General features: G+C 39.4%; 1 protein-coding gene across 1 annotated transcript in view; it reads right to left on the bottom strand.

The window, feature by feature from the left end:
* Positions 1-25,409, bottom strand: part of DDR2 (discoidin domain receptor tyrosine kinase 2) — a 68,166-nt gene that overhangs the window by 24,014 nt on the left and 18,743 nt on the right. Inside the window, exons 3-7 of the mRNA XM_063298529.1 lie at positions 20,554-20,656; positions 19,088-19,319; positions 14,174-14,321; positions 7,135-7,231; positions 176-359 (exon numbers count right to left, since the gene is read on the bottom strand). Of these exons, the coding sequence (XP_063154599.1) occupies positions 176-359; positions 7,135-7,231; positions 14,174-14,321; positions 19,088-19,319; positions 20,554-20,656 (764 nt within the window). The remainder of the gene's footprint in view (positions 1-175; positions 360-7,134; positions 7,232-14,173; positions 14,322-19,087; positions 19,320-20,553; positions 20,657-25,409) is intronic.

The raw sequence follows: 25,409 nt of genomic DNA on the forward strand, positions 1-25,409 counted from the left end.
ATTTAAATTCTTTAGTTGCACATAAACAAAACTCACTCAGAGATAATAAGTTAGTGAAAAAGGTAGGTATCATGTTTGGACAGACAGGATCCCTCAACTCTCCATGCACTCTAAATAGTATTTAGTTGGCAACCTGAAAGGAATTTTGAATCCAGCTTCAATTTTGACAACTAACCTTCATGGTGGTGAAATTTCTGATTCGGTCAAATTCAAAGGTGATTTCCACGTGTCCATCTGTGGTGCTCTCATTGCTCCAACCAACATAGTCATAACCAGGCCATACATGATATTCATGGCTCTGGCTGAAATCATCCAAGCCAGAAACCCCATCTGTTAATTGTCCTAATCCTTCTGTCATGCTGATGGCACACATGTGAGAAGGAAAAAAAGAGGGCAAGATTAGCATTTTCTTACTGAATTTCAACAAAATTATTCTGTGCAAAACTGACAGTCAAAGGGATTTTTCCAACCACACTTAAATTGGGATGGAGTGGTAGGCTGATTCAGTGGAAGCAGAACTTGAAGCATGGCATTCTTAGTGGAAAGTCCATTTGAGGCAAAGACAGGGAGCAAATTCCCTGGTCAGTTCCTCCAGCAGCAGTGAACATTAAAAAGTATATACCTAAAGCAATTCTTTGTCCACATTGATCTTAGTAAGCTTGATTTCAGCTGCAGCCACTCACTTTCCAGGAAATGCCCAAGTCTTCACATGGCAAAGTTACTACATTTTTAGGAAATTCCAACATCTCTCAGCAGTTAGCTTTAGATGTCAATAAGAAATCATATAAATATATTCAGCAAAGGATGTGCTATGAAGGATTATTCTCAGTCTCTTAAAATATCCTAACGATTAATTAAATTTTTAATTTAGAAAAAAAAGTTGCATATGAATAAGATAATGAAGACCATGCAAAGACTTTGCGACATGAAAAATGAGAATCAACCCTAGTCACTCACTGAACTGTGTGTGCCTGGCATTTATTTCATTATTCAATTTATGTCCTGCCTTTCCACTCAAGCAAGTAATCAGGATGACTAATCACTTAAAAAAAATTAAAAACCCAAAGTGATAAAACAAAATTAATGCTAAAACTATTTAACAGGGAAAAGCCTGGCATCCAGAAAGATTCATAATGGAACAGTAGGCTCCCCAATTGGTCAGATCCTAAGCCATTTGGTGCTTTAAAAGCTAGAAACACCTGCAGCCAATGCAGACCTTTTGGTATGGATTTGTACGATCCTTGTGGTGGTTAGCAGATGTTTCAAGAGTAATTCTTTGTAAACAATATTGCAGTAGGCGAGATGAATATGAATATAGAAGGAGAGATGATTGCTAGAATCCTTATAACTGATTTTAATACTAATAGATGTCTAAGGCCTATTCAAAGGGGTATAAATTTTAGATGCAGAAGGACTCAGGATCAGTTCTTGCCATCCACAAGTACAGTTGCAGGGAGAGAAAGATCTATCTGAAATCCTGGAAGTGTTGCCACTCATTTTACAGTAGGTCAGTTTTTAACTGCACCTGCTGACTTCAATATTTGTTTAGCCTGTCATCTCAATTAGGAAACCAGGCTTGTTTCTTTTTGAAATAAGCCAGGAAAAATGCCATTTTACTGCATGCAAATTTGTTTGATCTTGGGAAAATCGGTTGTTATAGTTCATTAAAAGATTTATTTCTTGCCTCTGGGTTATTTTAGTGATAAGATCCTTTTGTTCCAGATACAAGAGACAAGTAATTATTCTATCCAAAGAAAGATGGGAAATACAATTAACGATGGCAAGAGAAAAACAATAAAGTTAAGAACAAAAACAAGCCAAAAGACATCAAAAGAGGAGCTCTGGACAGCAGACAACTTCCAGATGCTCTAAGTAACTCAAAATAGAGGAACTGCTATCACATAAAAATGGTAAAGAAAGATAAGAAATTAAGAACAATGATTCATGGAGGAGAATCCCAGGATGGGGGGAAATGGAGACAGCAATAAAGAATGAGAAAAAAATCCCTTTGGTTCCCCCCTACCACTCTGAAGCTGACCCTTCAAACTTCTGAACAGAAGGTCAAATTCTGCATGTTGCACCCAAATAGTGTGATTCTACAGATTTCTGTAAATGAAATGAATAAGAGCATAAGAGACAGACAATCATTCACTCCCCCAGTCAACTTTAAAGTCCACACCAGCAACTTGAGAGGATTTATATGGCTGCCCAGTCATAGTCGATGTAAGATAATTGCATTCCTTTTTACAGAAAGCATTTTGCCTTTGAGGGTCATCAGGATTAAAAAGTTCTTAATGAGATTTCAAGCAATTTCTTTTTGTGATTTTAAAAATGGCTACATCCACCCCTTACTAAATCTTGGGAAGCAACCTACACCAGGGTGGAGGGATAGTGGGAGAGAGACTGTAACACTATTAATCAGTCAGAGATAATTTGTCTGCCACAGACAATCTCAAGGTTAAAAGATACCAAACACAGTTTTTATGTGGAGCAGGGAGAAGCAGGAGGAAAGAGTGGCCAGAAAGACACAGAAGAGAAATTGGTGCAGTCTCTTGAAATTCTTCCTTAAATAGAGTAAAAAGAAATCCTCCCCAGACTAAAGGCAGTAAAAAGCATCCTTACAATAACTATAACAGAATCACTTTAAATGATTGCATCCATACCCATGAAAATAACCAAATTATGATATTTTTGGTTCAATGTATTGAACCAATGTGTGGATAGATCAAAGGCTCTGGCCTAAGGCTCTAATTTAGATGGGTATCATTCAATTCCCTTGCAGCATTTGAAATATGCATAAGGAACAGCTGAGTGGAAGTTTGGTTAATATTTGTTTCCATTAACCTTCAAGCCTCATGTGTCAAATTGCCCACTCCAAAGATATTCTTGACACTATTAACTGTATTTATTGTAGTTTAATGTGTACATTTCCTCCATTAGTATTAAGTCACAAATCAGTCATATAAGGTGATGCCTTATAAAATAATTGGAGAAATGAAAAAAGAATTAATCCAAGTGTATGCAGTATAAGATACTGGGTGGTGATTTCAAGGTCAGAATGGGACCAAATAATGTAAGCACCCTACTCTAAATTCCATCAGTATCTTCCTAATTCAGAGGAGGTACAGGTAGTCCTCACTTAACAACCATTCATTTAGTATGGTTCAGACTTACAACGGGGTCAAAAAAATCAACTTACAACCAGTTCTCACACTTATGACTGTCACAGCATCCCCACGGTCATATGATCATGATTTGGATGCCTGGCAACTGGTTCACATTTATTTATTTATTTTATATCCCGCCTTTATTATTTTTATAAATAACTCAAGGCAGCGAACATACCAAATACTGTCATGAGTACTGATGATGAGCAGGAGGGGACCCCTATCCAGGGGGAAAAACACATGCATAGTTTAGATGCTTTGAGCCTTCCTTCAAAGACACTCAGAGCAGACCCACCTTGAGTTTTGGGTTTATCTGTGTGGGTTTCCCATGGTCTTTCAGTTTGGCAGGATTTCTGTCTATTAGAGTAGTTCAATAAACACTAGAGACCAAGATACCATCTCAGCATGGTTCTTTGCTCTAAGATAGGACAAATACTCCTTCCTCCTCCTATTTTCCCCACAACAGCAACCCTGTGAGGTGAGTTGGGCTGAGAGAGAGTGAACGGCCCAAGGTCACCCAGCCGGCTTTCATGCCTAAGGTCATGTGATCACCATTTTCGACCTTCCTGGCCAGCTTCTGGCAAGCAAATCAATGGGGAACTGCGTGATTTGCTTAACTACCACGTGGTTCACTTAACAGCCACAGTGATTCACTTAATGACCTTTGCAAAAAAGGTCATAAAATTGGGTGAGATTTGCTTAGCAACCAAAATTCCAGTCTCAATTGTGGTTGTTAGCAAGGACTACCTGTACTTCTCTTAATAGAACGTCTCTTTTAAGGCTTAGCTTGGATTTCTCAATCTTAAATAGGACTCCAGGAGGAATCGTCCCAGAGAATATACATATTGGGCAGGCACTACTATGAGTACTTTAGACTATGTATTACACTCCTAGTAGTTTCCCACAATTCTTTGGTAGATTTAAGGTTTGTTGTTGTTTAGATAGTGATTACTTACCAATGGAGATACTGATCAATTACCAATGGAGCAAGATCTATATGTGAGGGATGAACTCCAGTTTGAAATTAACTCAGTGGAGTGCTACATTCAAAAAATAACAATATATTTGAAACCCCACTTTCATTAGAAACTTGGACTCAATAATCTCAAGAAGAGATGTATTGCTTCCTAAACCTAGTTCTAATTTACTCCATAAAAGAGTTGTGCCAGCTATATGGCAGCCAGAATGTATTGTACTTCCCTTTTGAGAAGAACGATAAAATAGAGGCACTACTTCTTTGAGCCTTCTGGACTATCCATGAGTAGTTAAAACAAACCACAGCTCAAAATTCTGCCCATGCCCAGGTCTTTTTGAAAACACCATGAACTTGGTTTTATTATTATTAGAGGATCCTTTTCATGTTTTCTGGAAGCTCAAAGTGAAGCTGATGGAAAATGCTGTAAAGTGGGCTTTCTCTCCAGACATTAATAGAAACAGGCTTATGTCCAAGTAAGAGACATGCTGATGCAGTCTTGCAGATGCATGAAGAACAGGGTAGAATCTGTCCAAATATGTTAATCAGGCTCTGGTTACATAACCTCCAGGTGGCACCATTTCTTAAACAACTTACTCTTTGCAGAGCAGTCACTCTTGTGTCTTTTAACATCCTTCTTTCACCTTCTTGACAGAAGATTAAGAACATGCCACTGAGTCAAAGTCTCTGCCTATATGGGGCACCAGAAACACTCCGCCATATTATTTTGCACTCCCCCTTCTATGGAAACATCCATTGCCTCATGATAGCTCCCATAGTGCAAAACATCCCCAGTGTTCTGGGTGATTTTTAGGTCAACTATCTATACTTGCTGATGAAGATGCCCAAATCTTGTGGTGAGTAACACTGTTTTCTTTGGCAGCTGCAAGATCTTGTCTGAGAGCTGGATGTGGTGTTGCGGTAAGGAGAACCACAAGGTAGAGGAAGGCAGGAATCTGTGGTGTTCCCCTTTACAGTATTTGATTTTACCTGAAGTAATATAATGAATATATAACACTAGTCTGACATTGGGTGGTACTATAGCATGTTATCATCTTGGTACTTTTGTAATTTAGTATTTTTGTTGGCTAGTATTTTAGAATTACAGCATTTTGATCATGCAAAATTTAGTAATTTAGCTTTGAAGCATTTTAAGGTTTTTTGTTGTTGTTTTCTTAGCATTTCAGTGTTTGCACCTGTACTGTATTTTACTATTTCTTATTCTTATCCTATTTTTCTTTTTGTCTTGTACCTTTTGACATGAAACTGTGTACAGTTCTGGTCAGTGATTGTAATAAATCATACTGATCAGTGGGGTTTAATGGCAATCAAATTAATCACAGTGATACAGGAATGAATAAAATACTTCTTTTAGCTAGGGCTGATTATCTTCTCTTATTCTAAAGGCAATTTCTGAAAGAAAGCGTTTTTTTGGAGGCTACCCCCAGGGTCCTGGAGATACAGGGACACTTGTAGATAGCATTTGCAAAAGGGCCATATGTCCCCTTGTGACTTCCACATATCTATATCCTAACATCTCTTTGTTTCTGTTTCTGCCCTCTCCTAACATTTTCTCAAATGTATAGGTAAAGGTAAAGGTTTCCCTTGACATTAAGTCCAGTCGTGTCCGACTCTAGGGGGCGGTGCTCACCTCTGTTTCAAAGCCGAAGAGCCGGCGTTTGTCCGTAGACACTTCCGGGTCATGTGGCCGGCATGACTACACGGAACGCCGTTACCTGCCCGCCGAAGCGGTACCTATGAATCTACTCACATTTGCATGTTTTCGAACTGCTAGGTTGGCAGGAGCTGGGACTAGCAACGGGAGCTCACCCCGTCACGCAGATTCGAACCGCCGACCTTCCGATCGGCAAGCTCAGCAGAATCAGATTCATAACGGTATCCAAGTAGGGCAGATTTTTTTTTTACAAAAGATATACTATTACACTACTAAGATATACTATTGGTCACATGTGTGTGTGCTTATTCGTTTAGTCGCTTCCGACTCTTCGTGACTTCATGGACCAGCCCACGCCAGAGCTTCCTGTCGGTCGTCAACACCCCCAGCTCCCCCAGGGACGAGTCCGTCACCTCTAGAATATCATCCATCCACCTTGCCCTTGGTCGGCCCCTCTTCCTTTTGCCTTCCACTCTCCCTAGCATCAGCATCTTCTCCAGGGTGTCCTGTCTTCTCATTATGTGGCCAAAGTATTTCAGTTTTGCCTTTAATATCATTCCCTCAAGTGAGCAGTCTGGCTTGATTTCCTGGAGGATGGACTGGTTGGATCTTCTTGCAGTCCAAGGCACTCTCAGAATTTTCCTCCAACACCACAGTTCAAAAGCATCGATCTTCCTTCTCTCAGACTTCCTTATGGTCCAGCTCTCGCAGCCATATGTTACTACAGGGAACACCATTGCTTTAACTATGCGGGCCTTTGTTGTCAGTGTGATGTCTCTGCTCTTAACTATTTTATCGAGATTGGTCATTGCTCTTCTTCCAAGGATTAAGCGTCTTCTGATTTCCTGACTGCAGTCAGCATCTGCAGTAATCTTTGCACCTAGGAATACAAAGTCTTTCACTGCTTCTACATTTTCTCCCTCTATTTGCCAGTTATCAATCAAGCTGGTTGCCATAATCTTGGTTTTTTTGAGGTTTAGCTGCAAGCCAGCTTTTGCACTTTCTTCTTTCACCTTCATCATAAGGCTCCTCAGTTCCTCTTCACTTTCAGCCATCAAAGTGGTATCATCTGCATATCTGAGATTGGTCACATACGATACACCAATTGGGAATAGGATGGTTGCTCCAAATACCAAGTCCTCTCTCTAATCATCAAGATTATACAAAGGTGCAAGAGGGCCAAAATGTTCTGCAACATAGTTACATTTTATATTTTACTTTTATTCTTCTCATTTGAACACAAGCCAATTTTCCTGAAACATTAATATGGTCTAAATGTTTTCCCTCTTCCTCACTGAACATACAAATAGAAAACTCACCTATAACCATCATAGATTGAATCATTCAAGTAAGTCACGGTGCCACCAGGTAGAACTAGCTGTTGCCCTGCTGGAGCGTTATATGAAACCAACCCATCTGTAAAGGAATAGAACTGGAGTTACCCTTGTTCTGTTTCTTTTTCTTTTTTTCCCCAACTAAGGAATTTTATTAAAAGGCATAAGCTTTTGGGGGTTGCAGCTGACTTCCTTAGATGCATAGAGTGGCTAGACGGATGTAAGATTTAAACGAGGGGGGGCGATGTGGGGAGGAAAAGGGGAAAACAGGATGTTTTTGCAAATACAGGTTACATGTGAGACAGATTACAAGTACCTTAGCAGTTGACTATTGTGATGTGTTAAAAACCCAATGTGTTTGTTGAGACCTTCTCAAGCTGCCTGAAACTTTTTTTAATGGTAATTTTATTAAAGATTATAATTCCAACAGTAAAAACTAATACAAACTGGAAAAAATAGAAGAATACAGTAAAAGGAAATAGTAGAAGGTGCAGAAAAGAAAGAAAAAAAGCGGAAAAATAGAAGAAGAAATAGAAAAGAAATTAAAAACAAGAATATAGTAAAGAAAAAGAAAAGAAATATATAAAGTGACTTCCCACCTTCCCACTTTTCCTTGGGCTTAACCCTGGATAGGAAGAGTACACTGGCATTCCACACAGTCGGAGAGTTTTCAGAGTAGGCTTGTTTTTCTAGACCAGTGTTTCTCAACCTCAGGAACTTTAAGATGTGTGGACTTCAACTCCCAGTGTCAGATCCCCCAATCAAAGGTTTCACAGAAACCCTTATAAGGGCATCTCCCATCATTTCATTCTCTCATGTTGCCAGATGGGAGGGGGTGTGAAGTTGGAGTGTAATGTGGTTTATTATGATTATGGAGCACATCAAGGACACAGGGTTGAGATACACCAGGAATACCATCTGGATGGGAGAGGGAGTGACATGCTTTGTGGGAAAGGGGACTAACTAAGGGGATGTAGTTTTAAATTCAGTTTGAGCGGGAAATCTTTATTCGCAGCTTGTCTTCTGTACCATTCATTATGCTTCATTAAAACAGTTAAAGGAATCCCAGCCTCCTTACTGTGATCGTGTGAATGCTCGAATGATCAGGTGCTGACATTAAGCTGCGAATCCATAATTCGAAAACTCTTTCTGAGCAAGTAATCAGCTGAGAGTTGACGAACCATGCCTAAGCACAGAAAGTCCCGGGCTAAGCAGCCATCGCCACTACTGTCATCGGAGAGAACCATGCTGTATGCCAAAGTGGCAGAAGAAAAATTGAGACGGAGAGTTCGGGGAGTGGAGAAAGCGAATACAAGGTGGAAACTCGGCTCAACCAGATGGAGTTGGAAAGTGCCCTCCACTCCCTCAATTTCGTGAGAGAACTCAGATGCCGAGCATTATCATCGAAGAACCACAGGTGGCCCCTTCCCAGGTCGGTGCCAGAGAAGAAGAGGGAAGACCTCCTCTACCTGTGGATGCGCAAATAACAGTGTGAAGTCCAGGGTCGCATGGAACCATTCCAGACCCGAATGGGACTCCGCAAGACATGTGCAATTTGGAAGCCAGGATGTCTGCCATGGAAGTGGTCTTGCAGCAGGCATCGAGAACCCTGGAGACCATGGCATACCCCTTGGCAGAAATATCAACTCAGCTGTCCAGGGCAGAGTCACCAGTCGTGTGAGGAAGGCGGTGTATCCTAACCCCAACCCGGGATTTCAAGTCTCCAGTGAGGCGCAGGCGGAATGGGGGCCACCCAGAAAGCCAAGGAGATGGGGGAAAAGCACTGCCCAGCGGAGCAACCCAGGGTGCAGCCCCAAAGAACATATAAGTTAAGTTTGATAGAGACCCACGACAGTTGGAGTTTTTCCTGACCACCGTCTCCATATACATGAGGGAATATGGCTCTTGCTTCCCCACCGAGTACAAGAAAGTTAGCCAGGTGGGTGCCAGGCTCAGGGGACTGGCTGCTGAATGGTTTGTGCAACTGCACAATGCCCATGCCCCAGAACTGGTTAGCCTGTGGGAGTTCATGAAGGCCCTGAGAGACTGGTTCGAGGACCCACTAGATAAGATGCGAGTGAAAACAGGTATCCAACAACTTAGGCAAGGAGGCAGAACTGTGGCGGAATATGCCATGGAGTTCAAAGCTCTTGCTGGAAAAGTTACGGACTGGTCAGAAACCACTAAGATTGACTACTTCAAGGGGGGATTGTAGCCTGAGATCCTAAGGTGGGCACTCTGCCGAGGAGACCCCCCCCCCCCACTCTGAAGGATTGGATCTGCCTTGCAGGGGAGGTAGAGAACACCCAGTACCAGTTCCGCAGGCAGCTCCAAGCTCAAACGATGGGAAAAAATACAGTAGCACCAGCTCAATTTCCTTTCACCCAGCAAAGACAATTCCATGATAGGGATGATCAGAAAGACTGATCCAGGAAGAAAGGCACCTGCTTCAAGTGTGGGAAGGACACCTACAGAGCAGCAGAATGCCCGGAAACACTGACAGCAGCAACCAAACCAACTAAAACCCCACCAACCAGACGCAAGGCAGCAGCTGCAAGAGCACTGGCTCGAAAAGATCCCGAACTGGAAGCTCAGCTGGAGTCCAGAGAAGACTCCAAACAAGAGGTTCTGGAGCCGCAGGGAAATGAGTTTCACCTGTTCTAAATCGCGCCCACGAGCAGGTGGCAACTCCAGGGTGCAACATGCCTACTTCTGACAATGACGACAAAGAAGACCCTTTGGTGAGTGATGAGTGCACCTCCTTATTGTGAAAGTAGAATTAAAAAACTTAAGAACCCAGCACAAAGCCATTTTGACAGCGATGTTAGACTCTGGGTACACCAAATGTTTAATACATCCTGCCCTCCTTGACACTCTGAGCCTTAAAACCAAGAGACTTAAAAATCCCATTATTTTCACACAGATGGATGGCTCTGTTGCTCATGGGGGTCCTGTGGAATTCTGGACAGAGACTTTGGCCATGAGGTGGTGGTGGGGGCATAAGGAAACCTTGCAATTCATTGTAGCCCCTATTGCCAACTACTCTATCATACTGGGACTCCCGTGGCTAAAAAGCAGAAAGCCACAGATTGATTGGGACTCAGGTGCTTTATTGTTTAACAAGGAAGTTGGCAACCTCTTTACTGTACTCGAACAGAGGGGGGAGGTAGCTGGCATGCTTCTCAACCACTCACCCACACCTGAAGTTTTGCCACAAACTGACATTCCACCTGAATATGCAGACTTTACTGATGTCTTCGATGAGAAAGAGTGCGATCTCTTGCCTCCTCACAGAAAAACTGACTGTGCCATTGAAATAGACCCAAAGGCTAAACTACCCAAGCCAAAAATGTATGCCATGTCCGAGACTGAAAAACACGTCCTCAGGGAATTTATCGACAAAAACTTAGCGCGGGGGTTCATTGAGCCTGCCAATTCTCCCTGTGCTTTTTCAGGCCAAAAAAGATGGTTCTCTGAGACTCTGCATGGACTACCGTGGAATAAATGCCATCTCAATTAATAATCAGTACCGTCTTCCCTTGATGAAGGACATGCTTTCGCATTTGTCTAAGGGGTATGTTTTTAACAAACTTGATCTCAGAGAAGCCTATTTTAGGATTCGGATTCAGGAGGGGGATGAATGGAAAACAGCGTTTAACTGCCCTCTTGGTTCTTATCAATACAAGGTCCTCCCATTTGGGTTGGCAGGTGCCCCTGGAGTGTTCATGCAATATATCAATGAGGTCCTCCATGAGCATTTGTACAAAGGGGTCCTGGTTTACTTAGATGACATTTTGATTTATTCTGACAATTTCAAAGAACATGTTCAGCTGGTTAAGAAAGTTTTGCGCAAGCTGAGGGATGCTAGACTGTATGCCAAGCTCTCTAAATGCGAGTTCCACAAATCTCAATTGGACTATTTGGGACTATTTCTTCCAAGGGGGTGGAAATGGATCCTGCCAAGGTACAAGACATCACAGGGTGAGAACCCCCATGCACCAGGCGTCAACTTCAAAGTTTTCTTGGCTTCGCGAATTTCTATAGAAATTTTATCTCCTAATTCGCTCAAATTGCTTTGCCTCTTACTGATTTATTAAAAACTAGGAGGAGGGGAGAAACCCGCAAAGTTACCTCCCCTGGTGCCAAACTTAAATGGACTTCTGAATGTTAAACTGCTTTTGACAATTTGAAACTGCTTTTTACTAGGGAACCCATTCTCACCCACCCAGACCCAACTTGCCCCTTTATTGTACAAGCCGACGCTTCTGACTCGGCTGTTGGGGCAGTTTTGGTCCAAAAAGATGAAACGGGGTTCCCCCGTCCATGTGCTTACCTATCACGCAAATTTTCTGACTCTGTGCACAACTGGCCAATTTGGGAAAAAGAGGCTTTTGCTGTAAAAACTGCTCTTACACACTGGAGGCATCTGTTAGAAGGTGCTCTTTGTCCCTTTGAAGTTTGGACTGATCATAAAAACCTCCAAGCCTTGCAAACTCCCAGGAAACTGAATGGCAAACAATTCGTTGGGCTCAATTTTTTAACCGTTCCAATTTTACCCTTAACTTCCTTCCATGGAAAAGGAACTTTCTAGCCGATGCACTTTCTCGCCTGCCTCAGTATCACACAGCACAAACACAAATTGTAGACACTGTTTTCTCCCAAAAGCAGCTTGGAATGGTGTGCGTAACGCGCAAACAAGCAGTAGCTGGGAAAGTGAAAGTGCAGGCTGTTTTGAAAGAAGAACTGCTTCAGGCGCTGCCTAACGATCCCTGGCTACAATGTAACAAAGCCCAATTGACTGAAATTGACAATGTCTGGTACTCTAACAGCAGAATCTACGTTCCTGAATCTCTTCGCCAAACCATTTTGCAACGCTCCCATGATAGTAAATCTGCCGGTCATTTTGCCTTCACAAAAACTCTCCACTTGGTGAGGCGCCAATTTGGTGGCCCTCCCTTTGTGCTGATGTGCAATCCTACGTCACATCATGCCACGTCTGTGCCCAAGCAAAGAGGAAGGGGGGGAAACCGCAAGGACTGCTCCAACCAGTAGCCTGCCCAAAAGCTCCCTGGAAAGAAATCGCCATGGATTTTATTGTGGATTTACCTGAGAGTAAAAACAGAACTGTAATTTGGACTGTCATTGACTTGTTTTCCAAGCAGGCTCATTTTATCCCAACTGCTCAGCAATTGGCCAAGCTCTTTCTCACACACATCTATAAAATTCACAGGTGTCCCACGTGTGTAATTTCTGACAGAGGCGTCCTATTTACTTCCAAATTTTGGCGCGCATTTTTGAAATTAATTGGTGTCCAACAATCTCTCAGCTCGTCGAGCCATCCAGCCACAGATGGGGAGACTGAATGAGCTAAATCTACTCTAGAGCAATTCCTACGCTGCTACATTAGCTTTCAACAAGATGACTGGGTGGACCTTCTACCTTTTGCTGAGGTTGCTTATGATAGTGCTGTTCACCAAAGCACTGGGTTTTTCCCTTTTCACATTGTCTATGGCCAGGACTTCGTTCCAATACCTGAACTCCAACTGCAATCCCTGCCTGACTCCTCCGTAGCAGACTGGGCTGCACAGATCGCCACTAATTGGCCTGTCATCTGCCAGGCATTAGATCACACTCATGAAACTCAGAAAAGGTTTGCTGACCATCATAGGCGCCCAGAATGGAAATTTAAAGATCTGGAGGAGATCTGGTTCATCTCTCTACCAAATTCTTATGCTCCCAGCAACCTTCTAAGAAACTTGCTCCCAAGTTTGTTGGACCATTTCCCATTACTAAGATAATTAACCCTGTGACTGTTCAATTGCAATTACCCCCCACCCTAAAAAGACATCACCCTGTTTTTCATTGCAGCTTGCTTAAATCTGTGCCAGACCATTCTAAGTGGCACCAGCCTGCAGTAACCCCTCCACCCATCATGGTCGATGGTCTCCAGCATTTTGAAGTTAAAGACATTCTGGACTCTCATTTTTTTTGCAAATCTTTACAGTACTTAATTCAATGGAAACATTTTTCAGATCCTGAGTGGGTTAATGCATGTCATGTTAATGCTCCTCTTTTGTCATGAGCACTGATGGTGAGCAGGAGGGGGCCCCTATCCAGGGGGGAAAACGCATGCGTAGTAGGGAGGAGTTGAGCAGTCATTCAGAGAGACACAGAACAGACCCGCCTTGACCTTTGGGGTTTATCTGTATGGGTTTTCTCACGCTTCTTCAGTTTGTTAGGATTTTCTGTCTAATGTAGCAGTAATAAAACACTAGAGACCTGTTCCTTGTCTCAGCGTGGTTCCTGACTGTTAGGACATCATTTAACCAAAACATTTCATGCTAAGTATCCTTCTAAACCCTCTCCTGCCTAGCCTCATTCTTTCATTTGCTTGATAATTGTTTCATTTTGTTAATTTGTCTTGGGGGGGGCGGTATGTCAGATTCCCCGATCAAAGCATCTCCCATCATTTCATTCTCTCATGTTGCCAGATGGGAGGGGGTGTGAAGTTGGAGTGTAAAGTGGTTTACTATGGAGCACATCAAGGACACAGGATTGAGATACACCAGCAATACCATCTGGATGGGAGGGGGAGTGACATGCTTTGTGGGAAAGGGGACTAACTAAGGGGATGTAGTTTTAAATTAGGTTTGAGCGGGAAATCTTTATTCACAGCTTGCCTTCTGTACCATTCATTACGCTTCATTAAAACAGTTTAAAGACATCCAGCCTCTTGACTGTGTATGTGTGAATGCTTGAATGATCAGGTGCTGATACCCAGAATTGCCCAGCCAACATTGCTGGCTAGGGAATTCTGAGAGTTGAAGTCCACACATCTTAAAGTTCCTGAGGTTGAGAAACACTGGTCTAGACAGTTGGAGGTGCATCTCCATAAGCATTGACTCTTTGCACCTTTTATCCTATTGACAATTGGGAGCATTAGGACTCCTCCTTTATCTATCTGCTGTCCCCTGACTGAAAGACTCCTTCAGCACGGGTCCTCTTGAAAGGTTGTTGTGCTTACCCAACCAAACACAACCGTAGAGCTCAACTCTGAGGCACACATTTGTAGAGTGCTCAGTCACAGGGATGAAGCGAATGAATCGCCCGATGATGGGTGGCTCCAAGTCCTTGAGGACAATGTCATATGGATTAGTGTTTCCTTCAAGTACCTGAGGATTAAAAAAAGGGAAAAAAAGGAGGAGAAGGTTGTTGGCCAGTGGGCAGGAGCAGAAGGAATTTAGTTATGGTAACTGTATCAAGTGTCATCTAAACATGTACGAAGATACATTATTTTATTCTAATAGCACTGATTGGCTGCCTAGTGTATTTCCATTTAGCTCAATTCAGGGCATTCCCACATGAGCAGCTGGTGCCAGTATGGACCCAAGAGTCACACAATATTAGCTAGTTTTAAGAAACTGAGCCATTTTTGTTTGTTTTATTCTGCCATAATTTATTTGAAACCAGAGCAAAGCATTTTCTTTGTCATACTGTGACTTTGCAGTGGCAATATTTTTCCCATTTTCTGGGAATTATTACCTTGCCTTGCTTCCTTACTTGCCTTCAGTTGTCCTAGCAAGCATTTCAAGGGGAAATGTGGGTTGATGAGTTTGTACCTCCTCTTCATAGGAACAGCTTATATTTTTTTTGACATACCTCCTGACAAATGAGATGGTATAAAAGACCTGGACAATCTACATGATATATTTTTTAACTCCAGTGTTCTGCAAGCAACTTAGTGCCCATGAGATACACATCCCCCACTTTCCATAGTGGCTGCATTTGATGAGTGTTGAAGTCCAAAACATCTGGAGAACACTAGATTATCTGCCTCCATCCTGCACCATTTTCTTAAATCTAATCTTCTTCTGCCCATTTGATAGTGCTTTTGGCCTGTAGTTCTTCCATTATGGAGGAAATAGCAGCTAAAATAATTTGGATCAAAGAAATTGTAGAGAACATCCTGTGTCTTTGCTATTAAGCATTCTATGGGCAGGAATTTTGTTAGAACATATAGTCAAATAATCTCTGTAGTCTGAAGTGGAATGGTTGAATTACAGGTTTTCTACCATGGTGAAAATTAGACTGTTTTCAGTTTGCAGATCCACAATTTTCAGTGCTGGAGCAATTACGGTTGAGTGTGGATAAAATAGACTACTAACCACATAAAATATGAATCAACATTTAATTAAATTACTGTATCAGTAAATTTTGTGGATAAACTAGTTAAGCACTATCATATATTCTTTAAGCCTGTCCTTTAGAGGGCCAACTCGAACAGCTCTTCACAATTAATCCCAGTTAATAGTGATCACAGATCATTCCAGAGTTTCTACTTTAGAACCCACCTTGAAAATCATGGACATTGCACATTCAGAAATGGAATTTTTAAACATTTCATCCACGTCCAACAATTATGAGTATTTCTTGGAAATCACAGCCACATTTTAAAGAAAATATTTGATACCAGATAGTATATTTTTTATGCTGGCACTAGCTCTGCCTTCCTTAGAGACAGACTCCAGAATTGGATGGGTTGTAAGGAAAGGTTGTAGAGGACTGTAAGAGGAAATTAAATGATTTTTTAAATATCAATTTGGACAATGAAATTGACTTAAAAACTGTGTGGGATGCTAGTAAAGTGGTTATGTGGGGACATTTCACAACTGTAGTCTTAAGAAAATATCTCAACAAAAGTTACAAATGGTTTTGGATCAGATTAAGTTGAAAGAAATTGAGTTACAGAAAAAACCATCAGATAACACTATTTTGCATCAACTTAAGTTATTACATCAACAGGTGTCAATGTTGACTGTGAAAGAAATGGAAACAAAGTTAAAATATGCTAAACAGAGACATTTTGAATTTGCTAATAAGCCAGGAAGATGGTTAGCATATAAATTAAGGAAAGAGAGAAGAAAATGATATTCAAGATTCAAGAAGGAAATTTGGAATTATTGGACAATGATAAAATTAAGACAGTATTTCATAGTTTTTTTTTCTAATCTATATAAAAAACAAGAAGTTTCTTTGGAAAAGATAGATGAATATTTGAATAAACAAGATTTACCAAAATTATCACAGTCACAGAAACTACTACCTTAACTTCTTTTGAAATTGTTGAAGCTATAAAAAGAACTAAATTGGGAAAAGCACCAGGACCTGATGGCTTGTCTGCATTATATTACAGATGTTTTGAAGATCGGATTCTTCAACCTTTTAAAAGATTGTTGAACTCTAGTTTGCTACGTTCTGCAATGCCAGATTCATGGAAAGAAGCTAATATTGCACTTCTACCAAAGGAAGGACAAGATCCTTCCTTAATTAAGAATTATAGACCAATTTCATTGTTGAACAATGATTATAAAATATTTGCTTCAATATTGGCTAAAAGACTGAAAAAAAGTCTACAGGAATTTATTCACCATGATCAATGTGGGTTCTTACCCAAAAGACAATTAAAAGATAATGTAAGAGTTGTTTTGGATATTATAGAGTATCTACAATATCATGGTGTCAAGCGGCTCCTACCTTTTTAGATGCAGAGAAAGCCTCTGATAATTTGAACTAGAGTTTTATGTTTAAAGTTTTGGAAATTATGGATTTTGGAGAATATTTTATCCAAGGAATCGAGTCAATTTATACACCTCAAACGGCAAACATTATTGTGAATGATGAGCCAACTGAACCCTGTCATATACAAAAAGGAACAAGACAAGGATGCCCTTTGTCACCTTTGCTCTTTATTCTGGTGCTGGAAGTCTTGAATAGAGATATTAGAAGAGACAAACAAATAAAGGGCTTAAGGATCAAAAAAGAAGTTTTCAAACGGAGGGCTTTTGCTGATGATTTACAGTAGTTTTGATTTTACAGGATCCTTTGGATACGGTGGAGCATCTGATGAAGAAATTGAAAGAATTTGGATCATTGGCAGGTCTTAAAGTAAATAAACAAAAAACAAAAATTTTGACTTCGTCCAAACAAGAATTGTTGATGGGTAAGACTGGTTTCAAGATTGAAAAAAAGGTTAGATATTTGGGGGTGATTTTGTCAACTAAAAACAGTATGCTTTTTTCAGAATAACTATATTAAAATTTGGGCTGATGTGAAAAAAGATTTGGTGAGATGGGGAAAATTGCAATTGTCTCTCATGGGGAGAATATTTGTGATTAAGATGAATGTTTTGCCTAAGATGTTGTTTCTTTTTCAGACTACCAATCTTGATGACAGATTCACCATTTAAACAACGGCAGAGAGATATTTCGAAGTTCATTTGGCAAGGCAAGAAACCAAGAATTAAATATAAATTGTTACAAGATGCCAAAGAACAAGGAGGTTTGGGTTTGCCTGATTTGAAATTGTATTTTGATGCTTGTTGTCTGCTTTGGTTGAAGGAATAGATAACGTTGGAGAACAAGAAACTATTACAACTTAAAGGACACAAATTGAGATTTGGGTGGCACCCCTATTTGTGGTATGACAAAGTTAAAGTTAATAAGGATTTAAAAAATCATTTTGTTAGGAGTGCCATATTGAGGGTTTGGAACAAATGTAAAACAAGATTGTCTCTGAAGGTACCATTGTGGTTGTCACCTCATGAAGCATTTATTGGGAGGGAAAATGTGGAAGGAATACGTTGGTTAAAATATAAAGATTTATTAAATTTTGAGGAGGGTGAACCAAAACTTAAAACAAGGGAAATGTTAGAGTTGGAAGGTTTCTCATGTCATTGGTTTACCTATGTGCAACTGTCAGAACGTTTTAAAGTGGATAAAAAGAGTTTTAAATTTGCTAATGAAACAACTCAATTTGAAATGGAACTCTGTACAAATGATGAACATGTTATTACAAAGACGTATAAATTGCTGTTACAGATGAATTTAGAAGATGAACAAGTTAAAGAATGCATGATTAAATGGGCTATGAATTTTGGATATAATATTATGTTGGAGCAATGGGAAAATATGTGTCTTCAGAGGGAGATGGGCGGTAGTATAAATTTGAGAAACAAATAAATAAATGTGGAACAAAGGTTTGAAATTTACTTTGAATTACAATTTAAAAGAGAATTTGTATAAAATGATGTATCATTGGTCTTTACATAATGGTGTAAAGAATGTCTGTTGGAAATGTTTACAGGGTGAAGGAACTTTTTATCATCTTTGGTGGACTTGTGAGAAAGCAAAAAAAAATTGGGACCAAATATGTGCTACTTTTCAAAAGAACCTTAAAGTGGATTTCCCAAAAAAAACACCAGAATTGTTCCTCTTGGGTCTGATGGAGAAGGACCTTGAGAAACAACATGGGACTTTGCTTATTTATATGATTACAGCAGCGAGGCTTTTATATGCACAAGGATGGAAAGATCCACAAATACCTACAGTGGAAGACTGGATTATTAAACTGATGGAGCTGGCCCAAATGGCTAAGTTAACAGCATTAATAAGAGAAAATACTGTTTCTGGATTTATTTCCACTTGGCAACCACTTTTGTGTCAGAAAAAAATGAAGTTTTGATTTTGGGTTTTACAGATTGAATGATTCGTTTTGATAGAAATGATGTTACTACGTTTTAATTAATGGTAAGAGATTATATTTGTAAATTTATCTATATCTGTATTAGAGAAAGTCGGAAGTCACTTTCTGTTTCTGGTTTCTGTCTATCTGCACTTTTATAGTTTTTTCTTTAGTTCTATATTCTAACTTTTCTAACTTTTCTATTTTGTATTTTATCTATACTTTGAAAATCAATAAAGCTTTTTTTTAAAAAAAAGAATTGGATGGGTTGTCTCCCAGAAATCACATTATGATTTAGAAGCAGCAAATAAATAAAGCCTAAAAACGCCTCAATCTATCTTGAAATACAACCAGATTTTTCATTCTTAATAATGGACAGTAACAATATCATCACAATCTCTTCCTCCTCCTGTTTTACCTGCTTTCCATGCCTGTTTCGCCAAGAAATCCAGCGGGTGCCATCCCGGCTGTAATTAATTTTGTACATTGGAGCAAACTCATTGCCATGGCCTCCTCCATGCCGGCCTTGAGTCCCTACTAAGGTGATAAAATGTAGCTCATGTAAGTCAACCTCCAAGAACTCCTTGAGATCATCAGGTTCCACAGGGATCTCAGGGCACCATGCACCATCACCATCTTCTGAACCTAGCCTAGGGAAAGTCAGAGAAAAAGAATGGCTGTTGTTGCCTATCATCCCAAAGCTATACCTTTATCTTTCATGGCCTTTCACTTATCAAGCCTCTGTGCACTGCCAACTATATTGTACTATCTTGTTGATTCATTATCTAAGGAGCAGGCTCCAGAACTTCTTTTTTCAGTGCTTTTGTGTCCCTGGCACTTTCATATGACTCAAACTTCTCAATTCCCATTCAGCATGTCCTCATGGCAATGACTTTGTTGATTGAAGGAAGAAGAACAAGACAAGACAAATGCAAGACTGGGAACTAAAACCCTAGTTTGAAATGTGAGATCAACTGACAAGTCTAGAACCGCAAAGATATGATGAGGTCCAATTATATTATCCAAATGCACACACAGAATGATTCTCAGCTTATCCAAGCTGTTTGCAACAAAATGCAAGCAACTCAGGAAACAGCACAATGAGTTTTTTAGGCTCTTAAATTAAATTAGCTGAAATCTCTAAAACAACAAGTAAAGCCCCAGTTCTAAGTATGCAACATGAAACTGAAACTGATGAAGTATGAAATGTTAACTACAGTATACTGTATGTTGAAATTGGTGCTTTTTGTTGAAGCATGTTTTCTTCCATTTTATTTGCTCCTGAAAGGAACTTAAACAAAATAAAGTCAACTAGGACACAAGGTTTGCCAGGTTCCCCAAAAAACTATCTATGGACACATTGTATCATGTTCATGACCATAGGGTATCTATAGGGAATGAGTGTAAGGAGGATTAAGGCATGTCAAAACTAAAAAAAAAATACCTTTTTCCAGCTCAGAAAACAAATCTTCATTCATAATGATGCTGATAATCAAGGGCTACATTTTAATTTACAGCTTTGAAAAATTAAGCACAACAGACAACTTTTAATTTTAAAAAAACTCTAAATTTGTTGAGGGGACAAAGTGGTATAAGCTAAGTACCTGATAGATGTTGGCCCAGCCATGTTAAATTCTTATCATGGCCCTAACCCTAACCTTAGGGGAGGGTTGGAGACAACCACATCTTTGGATACTGTACTGTAAAACTTCTGATCTAAGTAAAGACATGAAGCCAGGCAAGGCTGAAATAAAGGAAAATAATTGATCTCTAAGAAGAGATTGGGGAGGGGGGAGAAGGTGGGGGGAAGTATTTATACCTGCAGGCAATCTCTGGTACATCTGCCTGGTTTGCTAGGAGATCCCAGGTTCCTATCATTCTTACCTTCCATACTTGGCTGCTGTGGATTCTGACCATTGGCTTGAAGCAGAAATGTCTTCATCAGGGATGTGCCCACCTGACATACCTAGGGGGTAGCGACAGATAGCTGCAGAGAAGGAGAGAGAAAGAGAAGAAAAAGATATATCACTCTCTTATAAGTGGGAAGGGAATTATTTAAAACCTCCCTGGCAGACCCCTTCTTCTTCCAAAGCAAAGGTTTCCTGGTAAAAGATACTTTTGATAGGCTGTTATCATTCAGGTCAGACTTCTAACATCTGTCCAGCTGGGGAAGTTTTGGCCCCTTTACCCAGGACAGCTCTGTTCAGCTCAGCTTTAGGTAAACAGAAAGGAAGAGGTTTGGGATCTTAATACCCAAAGCCCAAAATACAGAACTTAATAAACCTTGTCGTGCCAATCTTGAAATACAAAGGGTAGCAATTGTAGGAGGACAGCTGTGTTGGTCTATGGTGGCAAAAAATCAGAAGGAATCTGATAGCGCCTTTTCTGATTAACAAATTTTATTAAAAGGCATAAGCTTTTGTGAGCTGCAGCTCGCCATGAGATGTATAAAGTGGCTAAACTGATGTAGAATTAAAATTGGGATGGGGGAAAGGGAAGGGAAGATAGGCTGGTTATGTAGATTACATGTGAGACAAATTGCAAATACCTTTTCAATTAACAGTTGCAATGGTTAACAACTCATGGCGTTTGTTGGGACTTTCTGAGATGGCCTGAAACCTTTCGATGTACGTAAGTTCAGCAATTTCTTGCTTGATAGTGCTTTTAAAGTTATGCAATCTTGCACATAAGAAGGTTTTGATTTTATAGAATGCAGGGGAAAAGTGGAAGCTAGGCTTGTGGGGGAGACTAACTGTAGCTTTGCCCTATCAAGGGCAATGCTCCATCTGTGATGACTTGGGTCTAGCAAGCAAAGCAGAATATATCTAGGAGCGAGGCCCGCCTTCCTAGCAACAATTGATGGGATTACAAAGGCCCAATATGCTTTTCACCCATTCTGTCTTTGTATAATGAGGTTACACAGGAGGGTCTCTTTTGTGAAACAAAAACTGAAATCCTGCTAGTCAGGCTTCTCAGCATGGGGTCACTACAGTGTCATGCCAAATCCAGGATTTGCTCATACTTTCTCAGAAATGGCTTTTTAAAAAGTTAGTAGTAAATACTAATAATTTATTTATTATTTTTCCAGTTAAAAAGCTTTACTTAACGATAATACAACGTATACAGATATACAAATATATATATATGTATATGTATATCTATCAGTATATATCCCTCTTTTAAAAAGTACATCAGCAGGACTCTGTGCTTGCTTTATTATTATTATTTTTAGTTTTATTGTAGTCCTTTTATTTAAAACAAAGGTGTATTTTCAAAAAAATATTATCTATGAATGAGCAGGTAATTACTGAGGCTGTGCAATTATTACTTAATACAACATTAGTAAAGTTTCCACAATATTAAGTTATTTTTATGATATAAAAAGCAGTATAAATGTTTGAGTTTAGTGTCCACATCCACACTATGGCATTGTTTGTAAGTGTTCAAAAATGAAGAAAAAAGAAAAAAAAACACCCCTAAAAATAATATAGGAAAATATTTAATTTCTGACTTCCCCCTTCTTTGGATCCCAACTGATTTGCACCACCTGTTGGCATAAGCTTTAGAAGCCATATTCTAAATGTTTGTATTTACCTTGCTGGGTAATATGTAATATATACGGAAGTCATTCTTGCTTAATGCAGCTTCTAATTCTAAGATACTGTTCATGAGTTCATATTATTTACAAATAATAAAGAATAAAAACATTATTTTTCCTATGCCAATCATATATATTTGCATTTAGCCAAAGCTTACATGAAATGAACAATGCTGAAAGATTATCAGTGAAAACTCTTTGGATTTGTAAAAGCTGGCAATTTTATTGCAGAGTTAGCAAGAGAAATATGGATATAAGGGGATCTAATGTTGCTTTTATTTATTTAAAACTGCACTTTTATTTAACAAGTTTCAACCAAACTTACTGCTGCCATCATCTTCTGATTAAAACACTGCATGAGATATTTCATTTAGAATTAGATACACAAGTATCTGTTATGCAGGGAGTTGATATGACTGAATACAAACGCCTATACTTTTAAATCTTTTTAAAAGTATTTTTATTCAGCTCATTCTAAATAAGCAAATTTGCTTGCTTTACTTAGATGAATTTATCTCCACTGAGCCTTAGAATATTGTTACAATTTTCGGTGTATTGTCTAGACAATTGCTGGTCTGTTACTTATGAAAAACAAAAACCTAGCATTTCCTAAGCATAAGAAAAGTTTAGATGGCAAACAGATCTTCATAAGATGCTGTGTCCAGGAATATTAATATTTAGTGACAGTATTTACAGCTAATGGTAACTGGATATTTCACTGTAAGTAGGCTATCTTTAGGGACGCGGTGGCGCTGCGGGTTAAACCGCTGAGCTGTCGATCGGAAGGTCGGCGGTTCGAAACCGCGCGGCGGGGTGAGCTCCCGTTGCTCGTCCCAGCTCCTGCTCACCTAGCAGTTCAAAAACATGCAAATGTGAGTAGATCAATAGGTACCGCTTCGGCGGGAAGGTAACGGCGTTCCGAGTCGTCATGCTGGCCACATGACCCGGAAGTGTCTATGACAACGCCGGCTCCAAGGCTTAGAAACGGAGATGAGCACCGCCCCCTAGAGTCGGATTCGACTGGACTTTACGTCAAGGGAAACCTTTACCTTTACCTAGGCTATCTTTAGGGCCATGCAAACTTCAAATGTAAATATTAGATTATTTTTTCCTAAGGGTGCCTGTCATAACTGCGGTCTGAATGTTCATAAAGGTATTCTTTTAGAACAACTTTCATCCAGGGCACCTATTTGGGGAACAAGGGAGCTATATAGATAAGAATCAATACCAGCAAAATTTTAAAAATGAAATTTTTAACGCAGTTAAGTATTGAACAGAAGTTACATATCTCAGACTGAATATGATGACATTTGATCTTCATAGTTCTTCACTCTGAGTTACTGCTGTATTTGTTTGTTGTATTTTTATTCAGCTCATTCTAAATATGCAAATATTGTTTGCTATTCTCTCAGAATTAAGCTTTATAATTTTCAGGGATTCTCTTTTATATTTGTTTTAATTTAATTAATTAATATTGACATTTTATTGATTGTTTCATTTTTTTTAATTTTGTAAACATCAATAGACTTTAACATCAAAAATCTTTTTCTTGAAACTTTTCACAATGTATAATAATAATGAATAAAATAATCCACACACTGCACAGAGGCATTCTTCCAAAGGAATGTCAGCATATTTTCTATCACCCGGTTTTTGTAGATTTTCTAGTTTATATCCTTAATTTCCCTTTTCCCCTTATACATTATACATAAATGTCAGTGAATAAGATTCATTTTATTCAGTATCTAAGAGGTATATTCTTTTGTGACTTTTTTGTTTTCTCTCCCTCTAATAAAATAGACATCTTTGCATTGATTTTCCTTTATCAAAATGTGCTATCTGGAAATACAGAATACCCTGTCTCAGTCCTATCTTCACCTGTGCCATGATCGATGATGTCTCAGATGCCTCCGTCATCTGCCAGATACTGTATGTTTCCATATCGAAGTTTTACCTCTGCAAGAGAACCTGGCAGGGCTGTATCCAGTCTCTGTTCTCAATTGCTGTGATCAACATTTCCAGGAAGCTCACCTCTTCCATGCTTTTTGGCCTGTGCCTGTATCTCAGAGAGCATGCCTAGGTGCAAAGGATGACAGCTCAGGTTGCCCTGTAGAAAGCTGCACTGGTACCTAACTGGAGTCCTGGAGTTTTCTTTGGGAATCTGTTCTGAAATTTCTAAAATAAACCAGCCATCTCACCCCAAAAATCTGCCCCATCTGAGACTTGAGTAATAGCCCTTCTGGAAAAAAAAATAATAGCATGATCAACTAGCTTATAATAAAATAATCTGATCAATTATTTCCATTAACTTAGAAGCGGAAAGCAGAAAGATAAATTTTGTGAGAAGAACATTAAAAAATGATATTTAAAGGAATGAACTAGGAACCATTTACAATTTTGACTTATTTTTCCAAACATTATTCTGCTTTTTGAGCAGCTGACTATTTTTCTTATTTGCATACATTACTAAATGTACAGAGTATTCTCAGAAGTCCTACTCTGCTTTGAAATATGATCAAAGAGTCACGATGTCACAATTCCCATGGTAGAAAATGGAAGATTCCATCTTATCAGCTATCCTGCTGACTTACATTAAATCAGTATAGTAGTAAAATACAAACTTCTATATCCTCTGTATATACAAGCATTTTCTGTAAGAACATCATACAAGCCAAATTTAATTGCAAATTATTGCTTTGGATAAGCTCTAGTAGCCCCTTTTATTTATACTGAGTTCAGCCAAACAGAAGCAAAGTTGGTTCTTATAAACCACAAATAAAATCCTTTTGGTAAAATTCCATATACCCATATACAGTATATGCATTAGATGCCATTATATAATGAAGTTTTTCTTTTTCTTTTCTTTTCCTTTTTTCTGTTAATTAATGGTGAAACAAAAAAAAATCCAATATAGATGAAAATTTATGAAAGTTGTAAAGATCTTTTTGTCAGACCCTTTGATATGGTTAAAAAAAATCATACGGTCAAACAAAAGGCCTTTCCTAAAACCAGCTTGTTCTCTGTTTTTCCCATATAGGTAGTCCTTGCTTAGCGACCAACAATTGGGACCAGCAATTCCGTCATCAAGCACCGTGGTTGCTAAGCAAAATATCACGAGACTGCAACAGACTTACAACCTCAC

The sequence above is a fragment of the Candoia aspera genome, chromosome 3 (genome assembly GCF_035149785.1).
Source record: "Candoia aspera isolate rCanAsp1 chromosome 3, rCanAsp1.hap2, whole genome shotgun sequence".
In the NCBI taxonomy this organism is placed as follows: Eukaryota; Metazoa; Chordata; class Lepidosauria; order Squamata; family Boidae; genus Candoia; species Candoia aspera.